The sequence below is a fragment of the Scleropages formosus genome, chromosome 11, assembly GCF_900964775.1.
Source record: "Scleropages formosus chromosome 11, fSclFor1.1, whole genome shotgun sequence".
In the NCBI taxonomy this organism is placed as follows: Eukaryota; Metazoa; Chordata; class Actinopteri; order Osteoglossiformes; family Osteoglossidae; genus Scleropages; species Scleropages formosus.
The window spans coordinates 25806396-25827983 of NC_041816.1; the positions used below are offsets into that span (position 1 = coordinate 25806396).

The window sequence follows — 21588 nt, forward strand, 5'->3', positions numbered from 1 at the left end:
CAGTTTTCAATTTTTACCAATAACATTATGCCCGAAATTTAAAAGATTTGTCTCAACATCACTTTTTCAATCTTTTTTCCTTTCTTGGTTTTGGCTGCTGTTCTACACCACATCCCTTTAACTATAGGTACTGCCTGCATAACTTCCTTCGATCAAATAGAAATAGTATAAGGTTCTGCATATCAGCTGGGACAGAAGAAAACACAACCAGTCTATCACACTATGCCATTTCAATCTCTTTTTACACTAAAACCTGATGCTTTTAGCTCAATAGAAAGACTCACTGAAATTGCAATGAGCAACATAACAAAGTGACTTGGTTAATTCTGTGTACCAAAGCATCCCCAGCATCACTGAGTGCGGTGGGGCAAATATGCCTTGTAACATCTGAGACACATTTCATTACATTTTAGAGTTAAAATTCTATTTAACCCAAAAAAAAAAAAAAAAACATCTCGTCACTGCAGGATAGGACAACCATTTTACAGACTATCACTGTGACAGCTTTATGCTTTATTTTAAGAGTCCAAACACAAAAACGTAAATCTGCGACCTTCCCAGTATGCAGGTTCCATTATTAAAGAAATATAAAGAAAGATCTAACAAATAACCGGTCCTGTCATAATGCTGAACTCCTTTTATATCCCTTTTTTGTTAAAGATTAAAGTGATTTTGAGTGCATTAACCCCCAAAATAGTTCATGTTTACAGTCAAAAGAAAAACATAAAACAATGACTTTTATTTATTATTCACAAAATAATTATTTACAATGAGCAATGGCAATACAGAAAATCATACCTAGCTTTTCTTTGGAAGGAATCACAACCAATGATCAGAAAGCGTACCACTAGATGGTGGTGTATTACCACACATAAACAAGATTACAAACGCATGGCTGAGGATAGTAAACAAGCTGAAAGAACAAGAGGACAACATGAAACTGTCCAGAAACATAAGGTAAATAGAATGGTAGTAATATCAAGAGGGAAGGTATTGATTATTATTTTATAAACTGACAAAAGGGGGAAGGAAAGGAGAAGTTGGGATATGGAGAAGGAATGAACAGTGGAGCTGAAGCAAGTTGATAAGAAAAGCTATAAGTGATGGAGAAGAAGGAGAGCATGGGAGTTACTGGAAAATCATGGGAGTGGAAAAATGTTCATTGAGTTGGAAGAGCTTAATGAGCCATTAAAGACATGGAAGAGTGCAAGTGACTCCTGTCCTTGTCACTGTTATAAATACGGAGGCACGTGTGTATGTGGCTGCCGTCCCTGTTAGTGTCGTAAGTGTGAGGGCAGGTGGAGGATACAGGCTCGTATATCTGTGTTGGGTCCAGGCATCCTGCCCATGTTCTCCCAGCGGAGGGTCGCAGGGTCGTAGCGATGCACTAGTCCCGACTCGCTGTAGTCCTCTTGGCAGTAGCCTCCCAGAATGTAGATTTTATCTTCCAAAACTGCGGACGCACCACTCACATGGGGGATGCTGAGAGACGGGATGGAGCTCCAAGAATCCATCAGCGGGTCGTACCTCTCACAGAGCAATTGGTCTGTGTAGAATTTACGTAGGTTACAAACTCCTCCAGCAACATACAAGTGGCCAGCCAGCTTCTCCATGCAGTGCAGAGCTCGGTCCTGACTCATGTCGCACAGGTAGGTGATTCCTCTCTCCGGGTGGTACAGGAACATAGATACCAGGCACTGGTACTTGCAATCAAACCCCCCAGAGATGAAGATCTCCCCATCCAAAACTGTGACAGCATGTCCACTCAATGCATGTTCCAGAGGGTGGGAAAAACTTAATTCGAAGTGAAGTGAAGAGACGAAAAAAATATTAAATGGGAAAGGTTAACATCATTTAATGAATATAACAAAGCAAAAAGTCCTTAATCTGCTCTGTTTCTTCAAAAGCTTCGATACACTGCCTTCTACTCCTGTTCCAACAAACCATTTAACATCCTCCACTTAACGTCTATGTTCCTCTCTCTACTCAGAGTTCTCCTAATCCACCCTCCAGCTCTTCCTCTATCTTACCTCCAGTGGTTGCTCTCAGGGCAGTAGCATTCCACACTGTCCAAGTTATTGTTGATGTCCCTGTCCCCACCAATGGCATATAGTTGTTGGTCTCGTACCACCAACGAAAAGTTGCTTCTCTGCTCGTGCATGTCTGCCAGCCTCTGCCAAGCATCCTGGACTGGATTGTACCTGACATTGAAAGAATAGGTGGGGTAAATGAGAAATAGAAAAAAAACTGAGGAAATATAGAGTGGAAGAGGACTGGGGAATACTAAGGGAAAAATGTGGGAAAAAAGTTCTACACATCCTTGCTTTTGAGTTGCTGATAACCAAACTTTATTTAAGAGGTGTGTGAGCTAGTGGGCAGTCCAACCATGGCGGGAGGTGGGAAATCATGATGGACAGTTGCCGGAAATCCGTCCCTGCCGTAATTGAATGACGACCAGCTGCACTCACTGAAGAACAATATGGGGCTCTATAAAGGCAGCTGGTCTGAAGCTTTGATAGAGCTGTTGGGTGATGAATGAATTGAAGGGTGACCCTAGACAAGATGAGGTGTTTTTTGGATTTTGTTGTTGCCTTTGCCCCAGAAGGGTGTGTTTCAGCTCTTTTGGGTTAAAATAAATACTCGCTTTGGTTTACAGTGATGCTCTCCTGTGGCTGCCTCTGCCCCACTACCGGCCACAGGTAGAATCTTTGTCATTTAGACTGAGCATATTCCAAAGATTACTCTGACAATATAACTGGCTAATCAGTATCTTTCTTACCTGTAGGCAGATCTTAACGTATCAGCCTTAGCATAATGGTGACATCCTCCTGCCACATACAGCTGACCTCCGAGGACTGAAACCGCATGTCGGAATCTGGCAGATTCTGGCATTTCTCCCAGAAACCTCCATTCCACCTCCTTCACCAGGCCTGTTTTGCTTCGTAGCAAGTTAATATACCACAACTGCCTACTTGGTTGTCGTTTCCCAAAATCAGGGTCCAACTTATCTCCTCCAGTAACCAGTAGAGTGTCTTTGGGATGGCGGACCCTGGATTTATCTTGAGAATTTGATAAACCAAACCCAAACTCCTTGAGTGCTGCTCCATACAGCTCTACTTCTTTTTCACCATCACACTCCATGCGAAGGTTGATAGCTCGTACTTCTCTAAACTCCCGAAAGGTCATTAGAGGAAATCGCACACCCTTCATGAGCTCCTTAGCAAAAACCATCCTCTCGGCAGGGTCAGCCTCAATCCAAGCTACCACTGCTCGAAATGCAGCCAGCTCAGAGGGGACAGACAGAGAGTCACAGTGCAGGAATTCTGCCAGTTTGTCTGAAGGCAAGTCCAGGAACTTGGGAGTTGCTGCCACCTCACTGAAGTGCCTCAGAACATAGTCTTCTGCCATCTCCTGAAGATCAGCTATCTCATAAGCCTCAGCAAAGGAGGCCACATCCAGGCAGGTGTTTGGATCTATGCGTTGGTGGAGGAAATCGAGGCACAAGGACATAGCAGGCTGCATCTGGAGCTGGAGGGCAGTAATAGTGATCTGGAATACTGACCCCCAGCTCAGAGGCAGGGATCCTGTGTAGGAGCAGTTCAGGAGAGCTTCCAGTTCCACAGACCCCACAGACTGGAGGGATATGATTGGCTGGAAGGATTCCCGCATGCCGCTCGTAAACATGCCACGGAAGTAGTCACTGCTGGCAGCCAAGACCACCTTGTGTACTGGGGTAGAAAACAACAAAGATTAGCTAACAAGGAAGATCAGAGAACAAATACTTGCATGGAGGAAAAAACAACCAGATCAATGTGGTAAAGATCAAGTACAGATTTCTTGCATGCGATTTATGAACTATGTGGGAAGGATTTGTGAGGAGCTGTAGTGCAGAGTCATCACAATGAGAATATTCTGCTGCACACTCCATGTTTCAGTTCCCATTTTCTGTTTTTTGGCTTTTGGACTTTTCACAAAGTGCTTTAAATGAAACATGGAAATTAACAAACCAGCTCTTATTAACCATCTGATCTGTTAAGTCAAACAAATTTTTTGGTTCAGTAAGCAGCGCTAGTTGCGGTTGTCTGGTCATCAATCCATTATCAATAACCACTTGTCCAGTGCTGGGTTGCAGTGGTCTAGAGCCCATCCCAGAAACACAGGGAGTGAGGTGGTGCACAAACTGCATGAGACACCAGCAGCTTCAATAATAACACTTCAAATCTTATTTTTAGGTAAAGTACAAGCATTCTCATTCGGGGGTTGTGCTACTTCCAAAAGAACCATTGTGACACCTACCATGAAAAACTCTGCCTTCAACTTCCAGCTCCACATCACAGCCCAATTTTTCTTTCCGCATTTGTTCGATACACTGGAGAGTGACCTCCATCTGTTTTTCAGAGGATATGACCCTCTCCTGTAGCTTCCCCTCCCCTTTCATCTTCCTTCTTTCCTCTTCCTCATTGCAGAGCTCCAGCATTCTGGGAACCTCCAAGGTTTGAGCTGCAGCTCTGACCTTTGCCACTGCATCTCTGTTTAGGTTCATGATGGTTCCTGTGTAAGCAAATTCGACAACTCCAGGTAACCCTGAGCGCTCCACTTCTGGACCCAGAGAAATACAAAGCTCTCTAGTTTCATTTCCCTCGGTCTTTTCTTGGGGTGTTCTGTCTTTTTCCCTCTCTTGTAGTTGGTGATGAAGAAATGAACTGACCGCTGCCATGATGGGAAAATGTGTGGAGAAGTATCCTCCATCTGTAGTTTTCAGAATCAGGTCAGTGAGAAGTCCAGATTCATAGAACTCTTTCATGGTCTGGAACATCTCTTTGGGATGCGTGTGTCTGCAGAAAATGTAGGTAACCTCTTCATCTTGTTCTTCCTCATAATTCTTCCTATCTACTCTTCCTTCTTCAAGTTCCTTTGAACCTCTCACTCCCATCTTAAGGCTGTTGTAAGCCACAATCCACCTCAGTTTTCTGTTTTCTGCCTCTAGCCCTTCACCACCTTCCTCTTGCATTTTCCTCCTCTGTTCCTTCTCCTTCTTCCACCTTTCTTCCCATTCTCCTGGCAGCTGGTGTGACACTAATTCCATTTGCAAAGGTTAACCAGCAGGAAAGCGTCCCTCTGTATGACCCTCAGAAGCCTAAATTATGTGCTTGTGAGATTTTACAAGGTGCCTGTCCAAATTTTGCATTAGTCAATTCGGACACATGCAGAGTGACTCCCTTTAAACACTTTGAAAAGCGTAAACAACAACCTGCTTATTATAGATACTAGGTCAAGGGATTTTGTTTCAGTAAAGTTGCTGAGTATAATAGCCAAATTTAGCTACAGCTTCAGATTTAGTGTGGTATACCGTTTTAATATCGCATCGTGACTATTACATTATTTTTGTGGGCATCCATTGGCTCCAAATGAAAAAATGAATGAATGTATGATTTTCGGTGATCTGATTTCAGATATTATTGGTTGCAAGAAACTATTCAAAAAATGTATGAAAAATGTCATCGTACTAGAAAAATCTCTGTAAATAACTATTTGTCTTTCTGAGTATTCTTTCAGTCATATTTCCTGCCACATTGAAAAACAGCTTATTGGAAATTTTATTAAACAAAATTTATACCGAATCAGGAATTTAGGAAGTGGGAAAAGGGGAAAATTCATTGAGTTCATTCATTACTTTTGTCAGCTCATCCAGGCCCTTCTCTAGCTCTGTGGCTGTTTTCCGGATCTCTGCTATGAATTTAACTGTATCAGATTGTGTTGTTGTGTCAGTGTTATTTTGTGTAATGTTGTGGATCTCCTTGGCATCTTGAACAATGAAATAGATGTCAAGAGCAAGGAAGAAGCCAGTGAGAACCCCAGTGAAGGCTTCTGCCACACGCACAGCCCTGGTTGCCTGTGCGGCCACCTTACCAATGTTGGCCATTTGGATCAGACGGACGAGCTCTGGGATACCCGTAAGACTCCTTCCTGTTCTGTACCCAGCTTGCAGGATCAGATCTACTCTGCTGAAGTTTTCCTGGTATTTCTCTCTGAGAGTACTCAGCTGTTGCAATATGTTCAGCTTTTCACTGAGCTCCTGAAGACGTATGATAATAGGTTGCATCAGCTCTCCATAGTCCTTCAGGATTTTCTCCATGTTCTTGCGATCTGCTGCATACTTCACCATTTTGGTGATGTTGGAGGTTGCTCCAGTGATCCCCCCAGCAACAGCTACCCCAATTCCCAGCCCTGTCACAATCAGAGAGGCACCCAGGGTAAAGGGGGCCAAGGCAAGTCCAGCAATAGAGGTAATACCTCCAGCTGCCCCCACCACACCCCCTGTCAAGCTGCCGACAGTTGTCCGCCAGTGTGTACCCTCCAGGCTGTCAGCAATTCCCTTCAGTTCATTTATATTCTTCTGAAAGGTCTGAAAGGAAGTCTTGTATAAGGATTTGAATTGATGAACCAATTGCTTGACTTGATCTGCTATACTTGATCTGTTGATAGAAAAATGGCAATTAATCTATATACAAGTTATAATTTGAAAGATTTTATTGAAGCCAACATGAGTGTCTGCTACAGTTGATATTAACAGTTTAGAGGAATTATGAAGATCTAAAGAGATGCAGAATGTACTGAAAATACTACCTACTTCAAAGTATTTTTTCTACTTCATAAAATTTTTGTACTTGACACTAAACCGGACTCTTCCAGTTACCATGATTTTGCATATACCCTAACAGAACCTAAGTGGGATCTACTTTTGATGTATCAGTACTGTTATTTACCTATCAGGAAGGTAAACATGGCTTTTGAATCTGTTAAATCCATGTGTTTAATAAGGGTTAGACAGTGGCATTAGGGGAGAAGAGGAAATCTCTCACGGAAAAGGTGAAATTTTCAGTTCTTGATCTCTCATAGATAAAACAATAATGTTTTCATAGTGGGGGGTGTGGTGGCGCGGTAGGTTTGCGTGGGTCCTGCTCTCTGGTGGGTCTGGGGTTTGAGTCCCGCTTGGGGTGCCCTGCGGCGGACTGGCGTCCTATCCTGGGTGTGTCCCCTCCCCCTCCAGCCTTACGCCCTGTGTTGGGCTACGGCTCCCCGCGACCCTGCATGGGACAAGTGGTTTCAGACTGTGTGTGTGTGTGTGTGTGTGTGTGTGTGTATGTGTGTGTGTGTGTGTGTGTGTGTGTGTGTGTGTGTGTGTGTGTGTGTGTTTTTCATAGTATGAATAAGTGGAATAGTAAGAATGTCCCATTCCTCCAATTGTCCATTTAAATACCGTGACAGCACCTGACCCTCGTCAGCCCAGTGCGGTCGATAATCTCGGAGGTGGGCGTGTCATTGTTTCTGCGTGTTACTGTGAATATGCAAATAAGACAGTAGAATGTTGGAACGCAGCTGAAGGCGTGGGTACCCCATTCCCATAATGCAGTGGATTTCAGAGCTGCTTGGGTCAGCTTTCAAATGCGGTCTCAGTTTATTGTACTGGATTGAATGTCGCTGGCCCAGACTGGATGTGGCAGCCCGGATGAATGAAAGTATGGACTGATTAATGATAAGTAGCATTAATAACAGCGAACTGGATATGGGAAAAACTGGATATCGGAAGACAAATGTCTGTGTATGGGAAATTAGTAGGTACACACAGGGCTAGGGGCTGTTTCCAGTACCTCAATTTTGATACACTAATGTTGGAACCTGAAATAGTGCTGAAGTTTCCCCAGATGGAACAACGCTTAAGCCCGCGTGCACCGAAGGCTCAAACTAGCCCCCTAGAGCTACTATCATCTCTTTTATCTCTAATACAGAAACATTGACTTAGCTTTAAATAATTTAATTAAGAATTAAGCAGGATAACTTACTCCTCATCTGCCAATTCTTCATAAGACCAGTCATCATAGCCTGAAATTGAAATCAAAGCCTGTTCAAATCATGTTTTTTTTTTTTTTTTTAAATCGCAGCTTGTCAACCAACTTAGAGAGCATTTTCACAAATTGTTGAATATAAAGCTGTCATTTGGATATAATTGTTTTGCAGATAGAGCTTTGGTAATTCACAACTATAAAATAAACATGTATAGTGGTGGGCATAATAACAGAAATACCACATGTAGAAGGAGTTGAAAACTGAAGTAACTAAATTAGAATTACAAATGCAGCTGGAAAGGTGAGTCATATTCTGCTGATTTTCAGTTAGTGGCATGTGCTGAAGAAGAGGTCTGACAGTAAAAACTTTAATGCATGAATTTTTAAGGCAACACGAGGCACACGCACAGACACGTTTTCAGAACTGCTCGTCCCATACAGGGTCGCAGGGAATCGGAGCCTACCCGGCAACACAGGGCATAAGGCCGGAGGGGGAGGGGACACACCCAGGACAGGATGCCAGTCCGCCACAAGGCACCCCAAGCGGGGCTTGAACCCCAGACCCACTGGAGAGCAGGACCCGGTGCAACCCACTGTGCCACTGCACCACCGTGCCCCCCTACGACGTGAGGCAATTAACACAAATCCAAAGAGGCCATCTAATCGGTGCCCAAATTGCAGGTGCATTGCTCACAACACCTGTATAATTATTACATTTACTCACTTAGTTGATGCTTTTCTCTAAAGCAACCTACAATGTTCAGCTACTTTCAATTATTTACCTGTTTTTATAGCTGGGGAATTTTAGTTGAGTAATTTTAGAGTAAGGACCTTGCTCAAGGGTACTAAAGCTGGAGGTGTGATTCAAACCTGTAACCGTCACATCCAAAAATAATGGTTCAAACCGCTAAGCTACCTACTACCCTATAGTAATGGTGGTGGAACTAGTCTCAAAAATATTAACAGCATATACAGTGTGAACTATGGACAAACTGCATTGGAGAAGAGGAACAGTAGTTTCCAGTCAGAGCTCAATGAGAGGGATAGATTAACATTTTACAAGATAGTTGCTAAATGCCTCAAAAGTACATCCTCAGAAATGACCACAGAAATGACTCAGCATCTCTTTGAGCCAGTCTCAACAAAAACTGTATGTCATGAGCTTCACAAAGTCGGAATTTATGGCAGGGTCGCCGTGCAGAAGGCCAATGAATGAAGATGCATAACTGGATATAAAGAGCACAGAACCTGGACCTTAGAAAAACAGAAAAAAGTAATATGGTCAGATGTATCATATTTCACCATATTTCCTGCATCTGGATGGTTTTATATCTGGGAAAAACCAAGCAATGCTTTCAACTCACAATGTCTGTTCCTGTTAAACGTGGTGGGGGAATCGTATGGCGGTCATCAGATCTGGTGATTGCTCTGCACAGTTGTATCATGGACAAGAAATATGAGACCATTTTATAGCACCAGGTGCACTCTATATTGCAAACGCTGTTCCTTCATGATGTTCCCATGTTCCAGGCAACAACGTCCCCCAATACACACTGCTAAACAAATTCAGAAGTGGTTCCATGAACACCACGAGAAAGTCAAATACTTTCCACAGCCTCCACAGTCACTGGATGAAAACAAGAACAAACCTTCATCAAATCTTCATGAACCTTCACAAAATAGATTTTCACCTTCTGCATTCCTGGAACATGGAACTGGACAAACAACTGGAAGCTTTTCTTCTTGAAGAATGGTGTACTATTCCACTACACACAGTTCAGGACTTGTCTGACAACATTCCAAAAAGTACTGAAGCTATTCGGAAGGCAAAAGTTGGCCTAGTCCTTGATAATGTTAAGTGTTTCTGTTATTCTGTTAAATGTTTTCTGTTATTTTGCCCACGCACTATACACACAAGCATATACTGCATATATATGTATATATGATGTCATATACATTAAAAAAGAAAGCAAATTTCAAAAGACAGCTTACCTATAATCAGCAGGTCATTGAACTTCTACAAAAAGAAAGGGAATAAGTAACAGTGACAAAGCTGGTAGGATTTTAGCTTTTATTACATTATGCATTTGTATTGTTCTGAAATGCAGGTCAACTTATACCTGAAACAAGACATATTATTCTGCTTGTGCCATTTTTCAGCCTGTTAGTACATGATAAGATATGCAATCATTGGTGGTTAGGGCTTTAAAAGAGAAGTGTTTGGGATTCTGTAATAAAACATAAGCAACTGGGAAAAAAATGTATGAGTACGAGTGACATTAAAGTTATGAGGTAGCATATTTCTCTCTGGATGTGGATATAGGCCCTATGTTTAATCATATACATTTATGGGTGTGGTTAGCTGCATGTATAATAGTGTGAGGGTGACTATGGGGGTAAATATAGTGCAACATGTACATACAAAACAAATGAAAATGTATAACTTTGAACTTTTCATAGAAAGTTTTTCAGATCATCTTAGAATTCTGTGAAATGATAAGAGAAAGTGAGTTTCAATAAGTGTATCACTGTCAGTTGAAATGGAAATGGACAACAAACGAAACTGAAATGAAGTGTAAATTAATGATTTGCTGAGAACATTGGACTCGGTTGTAATGAAAGAACAGAGGGTCAGTAAAGCAGGTGAGATCAACTTTCATGCCATGTCACAAGTTTTTTTAGATATGCACCACATAAGCTGATCAAGATTTGAAAATAACCTGTTTAAGATAATTCACTTCTAAAAAAAAATTCACATTTAAAAAAAGGGCAATTTCAAAAACAATTTTGAAAAAAACTTTAAAGTTTATATTATACATTTCTTCTAGTCAGTTTTTCACTTTCCAGTCTGTACAGTTGATTAGTAAAATATATAAATGCCACTCGTTTAATATTAACATTTATATTATAAAATATGTACATACAGTGCTGCTTGAAATATGTGAACCCTATAGGGATTGTCATTTTTCATTTATAAAACGCTAAGATGAACTTACAAAACCTGTGTTTAATCTTAAAACAAACGTATAAAATAAATAAATGAGTATGATTTATGTACCTGATTCTACTGACCTACTTGATTTAACCAATGCAACTTGAGGCTCACTTATTTTTACACATTCACTTCTCACATATTTTCAGGCAGTACTGCAATTATACAAATTGACTTTATTACCTGAATCTATTGCAGCAAATGAGGGCTTAAAATATGTTATGATTCTTTACATATAACAAAATAATTCAATATCCACAATGTTTCATTTGTATTAAAATCTTTGATGAGATGCAAAATCATTTCCGATTTAGTACTCAAGCAGTTATCGCAAAAGCAAATTAACATAAAATGTGATGAAAGTAAAATTATTCAAGTAGCACAGCTTTAAAATGCAAATCTACATTAGGATCTACTTACATTTCCAGTGGTCTGAGTCATACTGTAATCTGTTTCTGGAAAAACCTGTGAAGATTTTATATATATATATATATACATACACACACACACACACACACACACACACACACACAGCTAGGGCCTTCGCCTGTACAGTATGCGCTGCCTCACTTTAATATCTGCTATTTAACAGAGAGTCCTGAAAATCAACCTGAAAACATTTGACTCTTGAGGAGTGTTAAAGAGAAACCCTTTCTTGGTTTTGTCAGCGCAGAAAACCAGCCAACATTATTGCAACGCAATAAGGAAACCCGAAAGTGCTTCGCCGAATAAATAAACTCTTCAGGCTTATGTAAGATATCCTTGGCATACTTTTCATATGCACACAGAGTCCTCCAATAGCATTGCTACATCATTACTTTAAGGCTAATAGCAAAAGTCAGCAAAATGTGAACATTGCATTTCGCTTGACTCGATAATGTTTTACGACGCTACTGGTGTCAAGGTTTCAGCGGAACAAAAAAGAATAATCAGGAAGCAAGTTCAGCAGAAACTGACATGTGCCACACTGCCCCCAAAACGAAACCTCTTGATAAAAAAAAACAGTTTATCTATCGAAAGAACTGCTACCCGACATGGCGTGGATATTTTACTCCACTGCAGTATTTTACCTTGGTTTCGGACCTGGCCCACAGTCTCTGATGAAATGAAAAACGCTGCTGTCTTTGCCTTGTGTCTTACTCACCGGTTTATAGCCGTTCTTGTTTCCCTACTGGGTGGAGGGAACTGCAGTGTGGTGTGTGTTCAGTGTGGTGTGTGTTCAGTGTGGTGTGTGTTCAGTGTGGTGTGTGTTCAGTGTGGTGTGTGAAGAATTGTTTTCAATTTTCCTACTTCTGACACAAGTTTAAATGCAACTCATTTCGTGATAATATTACTGATAATAAGTAACGCATTGTATGCATGGTACTTTTTACTTGTTTGGGGGGAATACACTCTTTATTTTATCTGCAACGGGTTCTTTTGTGAATGTGCAGCTTGTGAATTTTAGGGTTGGGAGTTAGGAGGTGTGATCTTTGATGGGCGATGAAAAATAAAGTGATGACTTACAGGGTCTTTCGGGGAGGTCATAGCTTGGCCTTTTTTGGTTTCGGTTTCATGTTGTTGATGTTGTTTTCCTTTTGTTGTGTTATAAGCTAGAAAGGTTAGAGTGCTTTGAAATTTTCACCGGATAAATAATGTGCTGGAAAGACCTCTGGCATTTGGTTCTGAAGTTCAGTGAAAATAAAGAGTTGATATGGTGCCAAGCTTATATGTGCTAAACCAAATTATTTGCAATTTTTGTGATACTTGCCATGAAAGACAGTATTACCCATGAGCCCTAGAGTGTGTCATGTGAGCACTCTAATATGGTTGTTGAATAAAGACACATGAATATTCACACAAGCTCCCCTTATTTTATTATAAAATAGCACCCTATAATTCTATAATTGCAATGTAATAGTTAACAAAGAAGAGTGCCATAATCTTTTGCATTACAATTTTGTTCATAAAGGAATCAGAGTAACTTACAACATCATTTTAACACATCGTACATGAAATACTAAAATAGGAAACAATCTGAAAACCGCAAAATGAAAGAAAAAAGGGATGAACAAATTTAATTTGTACACATAATTATAAAATTACTGCAAATGCTGTAAATCACAGCAGCAATGTATCAATGAAAGAATTCATGATATTATGCAATCAGTTGAATAGTTTCTGTGTTTTCTACTGAGTACATTGCATGTATTCACTGAGGCAATTCAGACTGATCAACTCAAATGAAACACATTTTTTGCCTGTGGAAGGAAGCCCAGGAAAAGATGGTGAGAACATACAAACTCTACATAGACTGAACAGTCACCCATGTGACATTGGATTTCTTTCCCATAAATTAAAAAAAAATACATAATGCTGAAATTGTGTTATGTTCTCTGGGGTCTTATTTTTACAAACTTTTCAGCATCGTAATTATGTTCTCAGAGTCATCATTAGGCTTCAGACCTCTGATTCGTGGATGCAAATAGTTAAAACAAAAGTTTTAATGGGATAGAGTCTTAAAACAAAAATAAGTAATTGAATTTCTGTAATGGGCGATAATTAAGCTTATATTTCACAGTTATTCTGAAAAAAAAATCATTACATCTTTCAGCTCATCCAGGCCCCTCTCTAGCTCTCTGGTTGTTTTCCTGACCTCCACTATGAACTTAGTTATTGTAGACTGTGTTTCTGCTGTGGAATCAGTATTAGTTTGCATCATGCTGTGGATCTCCTTACCATCAACAGAGGTAAAGTAAACATGAGTCTCATGAAAGAGAGCAGAAAGCAGCTCTGTGAAGATCTCTGCCAAAGACAGAGCTCTGGCAGCGTGGGTGGCCACCTCAGGAAGTCCTCTTTGGTCAATACCTGGATGGTATGTGGACGGCATCGCTAGATCTGCATTGGAGTGAGAACTCTGATTCTTCTCCACAAAGACACTCAACTTCTGTAGAGTCTTTATGCGCCTCATTAGGTCCTTCATACATTTTTGGAACGGTTCCATCAGCTCTCCATATTCCTTCAAGGTCTTCTCAACCTTTTTCCGATCTATTGAATCATTAATCATGTTAGTGATGTTGGAAGCTGCACTGATGACACCTCCAATGACAGTTAGACCAATTCCAAATGCCGTGGAGATGAGGGCAATTTCCAGAGTGTAGGGAGCCAAGGCAAGTCCAGCTATGGCTGTAATACCCCCAACTACTCCCAATATTCCCCCAGTCAGAGTGCCCACAGTGGTTCTCCAGTGTACACGCTCCATTTTATTAGCAACCTCTTGAAGGTCTCTTGTTTTCTGCTGCAATTTGGTCAGACTCTTGTCAGCATGAGTTTTGTACAGCTTAAAACCTTCTTTGACCTCATTCATTGTTTCATCTGACCTGCAGGAAAGACACATGAGGACTGGCCAAAAATATGTACATTATACACTAAAATTTACAATGTAAATGAAAATGGTTGAGTCACAGAGATTGTGGAACACAATATGCCGGATGCTCTTGACCTGGCATCAGCAACAGGATTTTGAATTCAACAGCAGATGTAAGAAACAAAGCATGAAATTGATTCAACAATAGCAGACATGAACAAGCATATGAACAGACAGAACAAAGAGGTTCTCAGTAATAGCACAGCCTGTTATTATGCACTTCTCCAGCCTATTCCACTTGGATGTTACTTCTCTCAATGTGACCCATATACTAAGATCATTGTGCTAATCCAATCCTTCGAAACAATGACTTCAATGAATTTAAAAGGACAATTTCCTAAGGTCTACTGAATGGGAAGACAGACGGTCCCCGAGTTATGATGGGTTTATGGGAACGTAACCCCATCGTAAGTCAGGGACCGTCTGTATGTGTAACTTTCTGTGTTAAAGGCTCCAAATTTAGAGATGGATTTCCACTACATTTTCCCTCTCTGGAATTTGCCGTTTTCTTTTTTCCATATCAATTTAAAGACAAAAAAGAACGTAGGGCATTAAATATTTGACTAGTTTTGTTGAGTGTTGTTGGCTGATTTGAAAATGCAGTTTTCTGCACTTTAATTGGCAATTTGTCTCCCGTGGCATTTGGTGAACTTGTTTCGGACCCACAAGTTGGACACAAATAATATAAAGTCAGGATATATTTGTCATTTACATTTATCTGAAACTTTTATCCAATACAATTTACAGTATTAAGCTGCTTTAAACTATTTACCCATTTATACAGCTAGATCATTTTACTGGAGCCATTCAGGGTAAATACTTGAGCTGGAGTTGGGATTTGAACTTGTGATCTTTGGGTCTGAAGGCAGCACCTCCACTACAGCAAACCACTACACTACCAGCTGTTCACGAGTCACAGTAGGTCATACTTGTTTCTTCAAGTTGCTATAATATTTATATTCTTATAGCTCATGGATATTTTTTTTCATAATAGTTTATTGTGAACATTTTAGTTCAGGACAAAAAAATGGGTAAGACAAACTGCAAAATCTTTTACCCTTCATCTGTGAACCTTTCATTAGTTGGAGCATCACAGCCTGTAAGAAAAAAAATGTTGGAAATTCTTGGAACTACTACACATCAATTTTTTAAAAAAAAATACTGAAGCACTGTATTCAAGATAAGTCAGCTAAATAAAATAAATTCTGAAGCTGTTTAAAGTATAATGTTGCTATATTGTAGACCAGTAAAAACATGTAGGGTGACTTTTATTTGTTCTTGCTCGATGTGTAAGAGAACTATCAGCGCATAACTGGGTTTATTCACATGGTAAATAAGAAAAGCAAGTTAGCTTTTATTAATTTCCGTTTTGTGCATATTATGAGTGGTTTATTTATTTCCTTCCTTACTTTATTCTATCAGGCTGAAAAAAAAGTAACTCTCTCCAAAGTGATACTGGGATATATACTGGCGGGGGGGGGGGGGGGGGGGGTTGATAAAAAATTACCTTTTTCCAGTAGATTGTCGAGTTCCTACATGAAACAGAGAGCAAAAATCACTTAAAACAACAACTTTTGTTGTGATCCAGAAAATTTTATAGCCTGATATCTGGGTGTGAGTTTTTATAAAATACAAAAGGAACCTGTAACTTTTCAAAACTTAAAAAAATATTTAAAAAAATTGAAATAGAAAACAGAAATCAAAACTATGATTGCTGACGAACAAAGAATTCATGTTTGAAAGTATTCTGTATATGGTTCAGTAAAAGGATATTTTTAATTTCAAGAGGGAAAAAAAAAATCACTGAAACATTTTTTAATGGTTTAATTTATTTAAAAACATAGGAATACATACTATTACATGTATTCATTTAGCAGACACTATTCTCCAAAGTGATCTCAGAGAAAAAAACAATAATAATAATAATACATTTAGCTTCTTTCAAAAGACTGACATTATTAGCTCCTTAATCTAACATAATATTAAAGTATAGACTAGTTACAAAACAATTATAGTGCAAGAGTGTCACCCTGTACACTTAATAGTACAATATGCACTGACTCATAGACTAAATATTATGAATAGCTTTTACCTTGCTGTTATGTGCAGGTATACACTGTAAAGCAAAGAGATTAACATAAACAATAAACAGCTGGTTTAAGATGATATACTCACAATGGTTAAAGGGCTGTCTTCTGAGATCTCCATTGTTGTCTTCCTGCCACCAAAAGATCAAATATTGTATTAAATAACAGAATATGCTTTGAAAGACAGTGCAGCCTCCATGTAGACAAGATGATTATGAAAACTCGTACCCGCAGTGTCTTTCCTATGATTTTCACAGTGACATATCCACTTCACGGCGCTTTCACAAAATACCAGGAAGTGTTTTATTTATTTTTTTATTTTTTTTTTTTCATTATGCCATGTGGTTCGACAACAGGGAACCTCAGCTTTCAGTTTTCTTCTGAACACTGTGAAATTGCTAAACCTTGCAGAGCTGTGTCAATCTATTGGAGGCAAAGTGCTGACTATATTGAAAATGGGCCCAAATTTCTCACCTGCAGTGTATATAGAGCCTTACATTATCATACAATAAAATCTTTGAGGGCACATTGATTATCACATTTCTTTACATGTTATTACTGTTATCATTCTTAAATTGTTAATGTAATGCGTTCATTCTTAACACATTATGTGTCAAATATGCAATATATGTAATAATAATTATTATACATTACTACATGTGTATTTACATTTAATTATTATTATAATTATTATTATTTAGTTGTTGATTTGTTGTGTATTCCACTATTTGTCTCATAACCACATTAAACTAAGGCAGAATGGCAAATTTTAGTTTCCCACAAATTTTACAAGTTTTTCTAACAAAATACCATGATCCCATTTACCAACAAAAGGTTTTTCAGATGAAACTGTAATAGGAGGAACTCCTGATCACATGACCGGACAAACCTGATAGACTTGATGGGTGTTCAGCTTCGTGAACATGGTTGGAACTGTGCCTGATTTTCTTGAGACTGGATAGAAAATAAGTCAGAATTTGGAAATCAGGTATAGTAGTGTAGAGTTGAAAAGGGTGGTTACAGTGGCACAGTAAGTAGTGTTGATGTCTCACAGCATTGGGGTAGTGCGAAAGGACATGGGTTTGATCCCCCCTCAGTCTCTGTAGAGTTTGCATGTTCTCCCTGTGTCAGTGTGGATTTCCTCTGAGTGCTCTGGTTTCCTTCCACAGTCCAAAGACATGCTGTTCAGGTCCCCGCATACTGTGTGAGTGACAGAGAGAGTGTGTGTTCCACTGATGTATGGATGAGTGACCCAGTGTAAGTAGTGTATCTAGTTAGTGTAAGTCACCTTGGTGAATAAGTTGTGTGGGCTGATAACACTACATAAAGTTTACTGGAAGTTGCTTTGGAGAAAAGTGTCTGCTAAACAGTGGGTTGGACCGCAGTCCTGCTGTCTAGTAGGTCTGGGGTTCGAGTCCCGCTTGGGGTACCTTGCGACGGACTGGCGTCCCGTCCTGGGTGTGTCCCCTCCCCCTCCGGCCTTACGCCCTGTGTTACCGGGTTGGCTCCGGTTCCCCGCGACCCTGTATGGGACAAACGGTTCTGAAAATGTGTGTATGTGTGTGTCTGCTAAATAAATGTGAACAGGAGGTGTAGAGAGGGATGTGAACAGGGTATGACAAAAATTAAACATAACAGGGACTGTTGGAATTAACTGGCTCTTCAGTAAATTTCTAGACAACCATGAAAACTCATGCAGAAGCTTTGAAATCACAGTTCTGAATTTCTCTTAAAACCCAATGACTAATGAATCCGAAATGACAATGTATACAGATCATAAACATTACATAATGTAACAAAAAGTTTTCAATGTTCTTAGTTATGTCCATTTTTGTGTTGATTATGATTAGTTAAAGTTTATTGATTAAAAAAATATCACTAGTTCTTCTAGAGTGTCAGTTTTAGCCATAGACTCTTGCAGCCATTGGAAGACTGTAATAGGCACCAAAACATTCTAGAAAGCATTAGATCCTAAAAGATATTGTAATATTTGGTTCTTGGACCCCGGTGCCAAAATCTGATAATTTCAAGAATGTGGAGTATTGTACTTTATACTTTTTTGTATATGTACTTTATATTTTTTATCCATTTTCTGTATTTTTCCTTTTTAGAATAATGGTCACAGCAACCAGCAACTCATTAACAATGAGTACCAAGGACAAATTCTCTATACTCAGTCTTGTATCCTAGTTGATTTTAGTTAACTTTTTAAATACATTTATCCTCTGAAATCTGGTCCTAATTCATTCCTGAAAAAAAGATAATGGAATTATTTCTAATGGGGAAAATTCCAATTTGTTCCAAACCCATCTGAAGTGCACCTCAAAATCACTCTAAATGATCAATAATACCATTAGATATAAAAGTTATACAAAACATTAAAATAAGATGGCAAAAAATACATATATATACACACACTCTCAGAACTGCTTGTCCTATACGGGGTTGCGGAGCCTACCCGGCAACACAGGGCAAAGGCCGGAGGGGGAGGGGAAACACCCAGGACAGGACGCCAGTCCGTCACAAGGCACCCCAAGCAGGACTCGAACCCCAGACCCACCAGAGAGCAGGACCATGGTCCAACCCACTGCGCCACCGCACCCCTGGCAAAAAATAATAAATGCAAAATAAGGGTGGCACCCTAGTGCAGTATATTGGCCGTTCAGGCACTGGTTTGAACCCAGCTCAGTCTGTGCGGAGTTTTTTCATCTTTATCTACATGGGTCTCCTCTAGGTGCTCGGTTTTCTCATACAGTCCATAGACGCTTGTTTCAGGTGAACTGGTGACTCTAAAATTGCCTGTGGTCAGCGAATGTGTGTAACTACAATGCTGCAATGGATTGGGGTCCTGTCCAGGATGTACCCTACATGGCCTTGTGGCCCATACTTCTGGGATAGGCTTTAGACTTGGTTAAGTGAAATGATGTATGGTGAGAGTGCAAACACAAGCACCTGAGTCTGTAGACAAGACTGTGGCATGCCAGTCTATAACTGAGAGCGTGGGTACACCATTTCCACAATGCAATCTGTCTCACCATCTCTTATGACCCCAGACATCTAGGGGCTGCTAGGGTATAACGTCAAAGTGACAGCAAGGGGCCAGCAAAATTATGCACACAAGAATGAAGGGCAAAGTGATGGTTTTTTAGTGTGCTAATTGGCACAGATATTCAGGCAACTATTTACAGTACTTATATTAACATAAAGACATGTCAGGGGATAAACGAACTAAGCGTTACCAAAGCAAAGAACTTAGAACCAAAAGGTCACAAGTTGGTAGACTACTAAGTACTGGTATAAAACTAAACAAAAGGGTCTTCCGCATCTATGATGCCCTAACTGACTTACTCTATTGACCAAAAAAATTAAACATACAAAGTGGCATCGCCTCTTTCCTATTGTGTCTGGACAGGCTGCTGAAACCTACGTGTTGGATATGTAGGCCATGTGACATACTTACCTGTTCACTTTTTCCCCAAAACAATAACCCAATGTCAATAGACAACTAAGGATAACAGTAAACCAAAGAAAGAATGACTAAACAAACACAAGAAGCATGAGTCAATGAGTCAATGAGTCAATGAGTCAATGAGTCAATGAGTCAATGAGTCAATGAGTCAATGAGTGAAACACTTTTCAAACAAGTACCACAACACAAGAGTCTGGGTTCATTGGACAAATGGCGGGGTTTTTAAGATGGCCAAGCCTGGAGGTGATTGGTCCAAATGGAGGACTGATGATGATGGACAGAGATGACAACCAATGGCAGACAACGCATACAGGACACACCAATATAATACAGTCCTGAATAGTGTACAGGAACGTAGCACCATCTCTCTCTCACAACCTGTTGGTGCAGGTTTCAAATGCAGTCTCAGTAACGATAAGTGGTATGATAAGTGGATGAGAACTCATATTCAAAGTCTTCATGCATTTCATTTGTTTAGTTCATCTTCACCATCACTGTAAATAAGCTGTTCTCACGTTTGGGTTCACAAAAACGTTTCCAAGCGATGGGAACGAGGGAGTTTTGTCTGAATATGGACAGCTGTGGAAAATACTACATTGCAAGTACTTTGTCAGGCTGGAGGAGACCATTGCAAGTATTGAACAAGAGAGGTCTTCAATGGACAGGGAAGAAAGTTCAAAATCAATATTTTGCTAAAAATTTGCAAGAGACTCCAGAAAAGAGCGTATCTTCTCTTCCATCAAATACAAAACCAAAGAAACCTTTAAACCTTTTAAAAGTGAACATGATTTAATTGTATTTGTACAATTCTCTGTAGCTACTTTAACTCCTACAAATACGACAGTGTGATATTTGACATTTTTGAATACGCACAAAATTGAGAAATGGGACACTTCCTCAATGGAAGAACATAAAATAGCCATAGGTGATACTATATACTAGAGCATTTCAACTCATGGTGAATGAAAAAAATGAAAGAACACGGAACAAGTGAAACAATGAACTAAGAAACATTGTAACGGGGAACATGACAATTACAATAATGCAGATCAGTATAAATAGTCACTCAGAAAAGTCCCTGGTCAAGGTCCCCTGCCTTATCCATTAACTTATTTGCCTTCCCAGATACAGATGTGCTCACTCTGGAGAAGGGGAAAGGCGCCTCCCTTTGATTGTCTGTGCTACGGGGTTTACAGATATTAAACATGTACAGTACTTATCTCAAGAATAATAGTGTCACATTTCAGATTTTTCAGGGCCTTAAACACTATGCTACACAAACAGAAAATACATATGAATAAATGTATAAACCACACACACATGCTGTCTGAAACTGCTTGTCCCAACTGGGGTCGAGCCTAACCCGGCAACAGAGGGTGTAAGGCTGGAAGGGAGGGGACATCCCCAGGACAGGACGCCAGTCCGCCGCAAGGCACCCCAAGTGGGACTCGAACCCCACTCCCGCCAGAGAGCAGGACCCAGCCAAGCCCACTGCGTCACCGCACCCTCCTAAATGTATAAATATATATGAATAATTTCCTCATTTTCTTGAATACAATAGGCTTGAATACCACCTCCACCTGTAGTATCCTTGAGTAAGGTACTTGCCCAACGTTATTTCAGTAAAATTACCCAGCTGTATAAATGGGAAAATAATTGTAAGTTGCTTAATATTGTAAGTCACTTTAAAGGAACGCATCAGATAAAGGAAATCACACACACACACACACACACATTTTCAGAACGCTTGTCCCATACGGGGTCACGGGGGAACCGGAGCCTACCCG

At 40.0% G+C, this 21588-nt stretch overlaps 3 protein-coding genes across 5 annotated transcripts; all 3 read right to left on the reverse strand.

Moving 5' to 3' along the window:
- Positions 1–722: 722 nt before the first annotated feature.
- LOC108940824 (kelch-like protein 33) lies at positions 723–5597 on the reverse strand. The gene is made up of 4 exons (XM_018763208.2): positions 4297–5597; positions 2780–3728; positions 2031–2201; positions 723–1794 (listed from the first exon to the last, which is right to left on the reverse strand). The coding sequence occupies exons 1-4, from the start codon at positions 5084–5086 to the stop codon at positions 1275–1277; spliced, it is 2430 nt and encodes an 809-aa protein (XP_018618724.2). The 5' UTR covers positions 5087–5597; the 3' UTR covers positions 723–1274.
- LOC108940825 (apolipoprotein L3-like) lies at positions 5594–12534 on the reverse strand. Its single transcript, XM_018763209.2, has 4 exons — positions 11260–12534; positions 9840–9864; positions 7845–7884; positions 5594–6476 (listed from the first exon to the last, which is right to left on the reverse strand). Exons 1-4 carry the CDS (start codon positions 11335–11337, stop codon positions 5630–5632), a joined length of 990 nt encoding a protein of 329 aa, XP_018618725.2. The 5' UTR covers positions 11338–12534; the 3' UTR covers positions 5594–5629.
- Positions 12535–12993: 459 nt separating this feature from the next.
- Positions 12994–16688, reverse strand: LOC108941045 (apolipoprotein L3-like). Of its 3 annotated transcripts, none has more exons than XM_018763485.1 (5): positions 16561–16688; positions 16421–16463; positions 15753–15777; positions 15303–15342; positions 12994–14193 (listed from the first exon to the last, which is right to left on the reverse strand). In XM_018763485.1, the coding sequence occupies exons 4-5, from the start codon at positions 15334–15336 to the stop codon at positions 13400–13402; spliced, it is 828 nt and encodes a 275-aa protein (XP_018619001.1). In that variant the 5' UTR covers positions 15337–15342; positions 15753–15777; positions 16421–16463; positions 16561–16688; the 3' UTR covers positions 12994–13399. The 3 variants fall into 3 exon arrangements, with proteins under 3 accessions (XP_018619001.1, XP_018618999.1, XP_018619000.1); XM_018763483.1 differs by having other exon boundaries at positions 12994–14198; XM_018763484.1 differs by having other exon boundaries at positions 12994–14198; positions 16421–16688.
- Positions 16689–21588: the final 4900 nt, after the last annotated feature.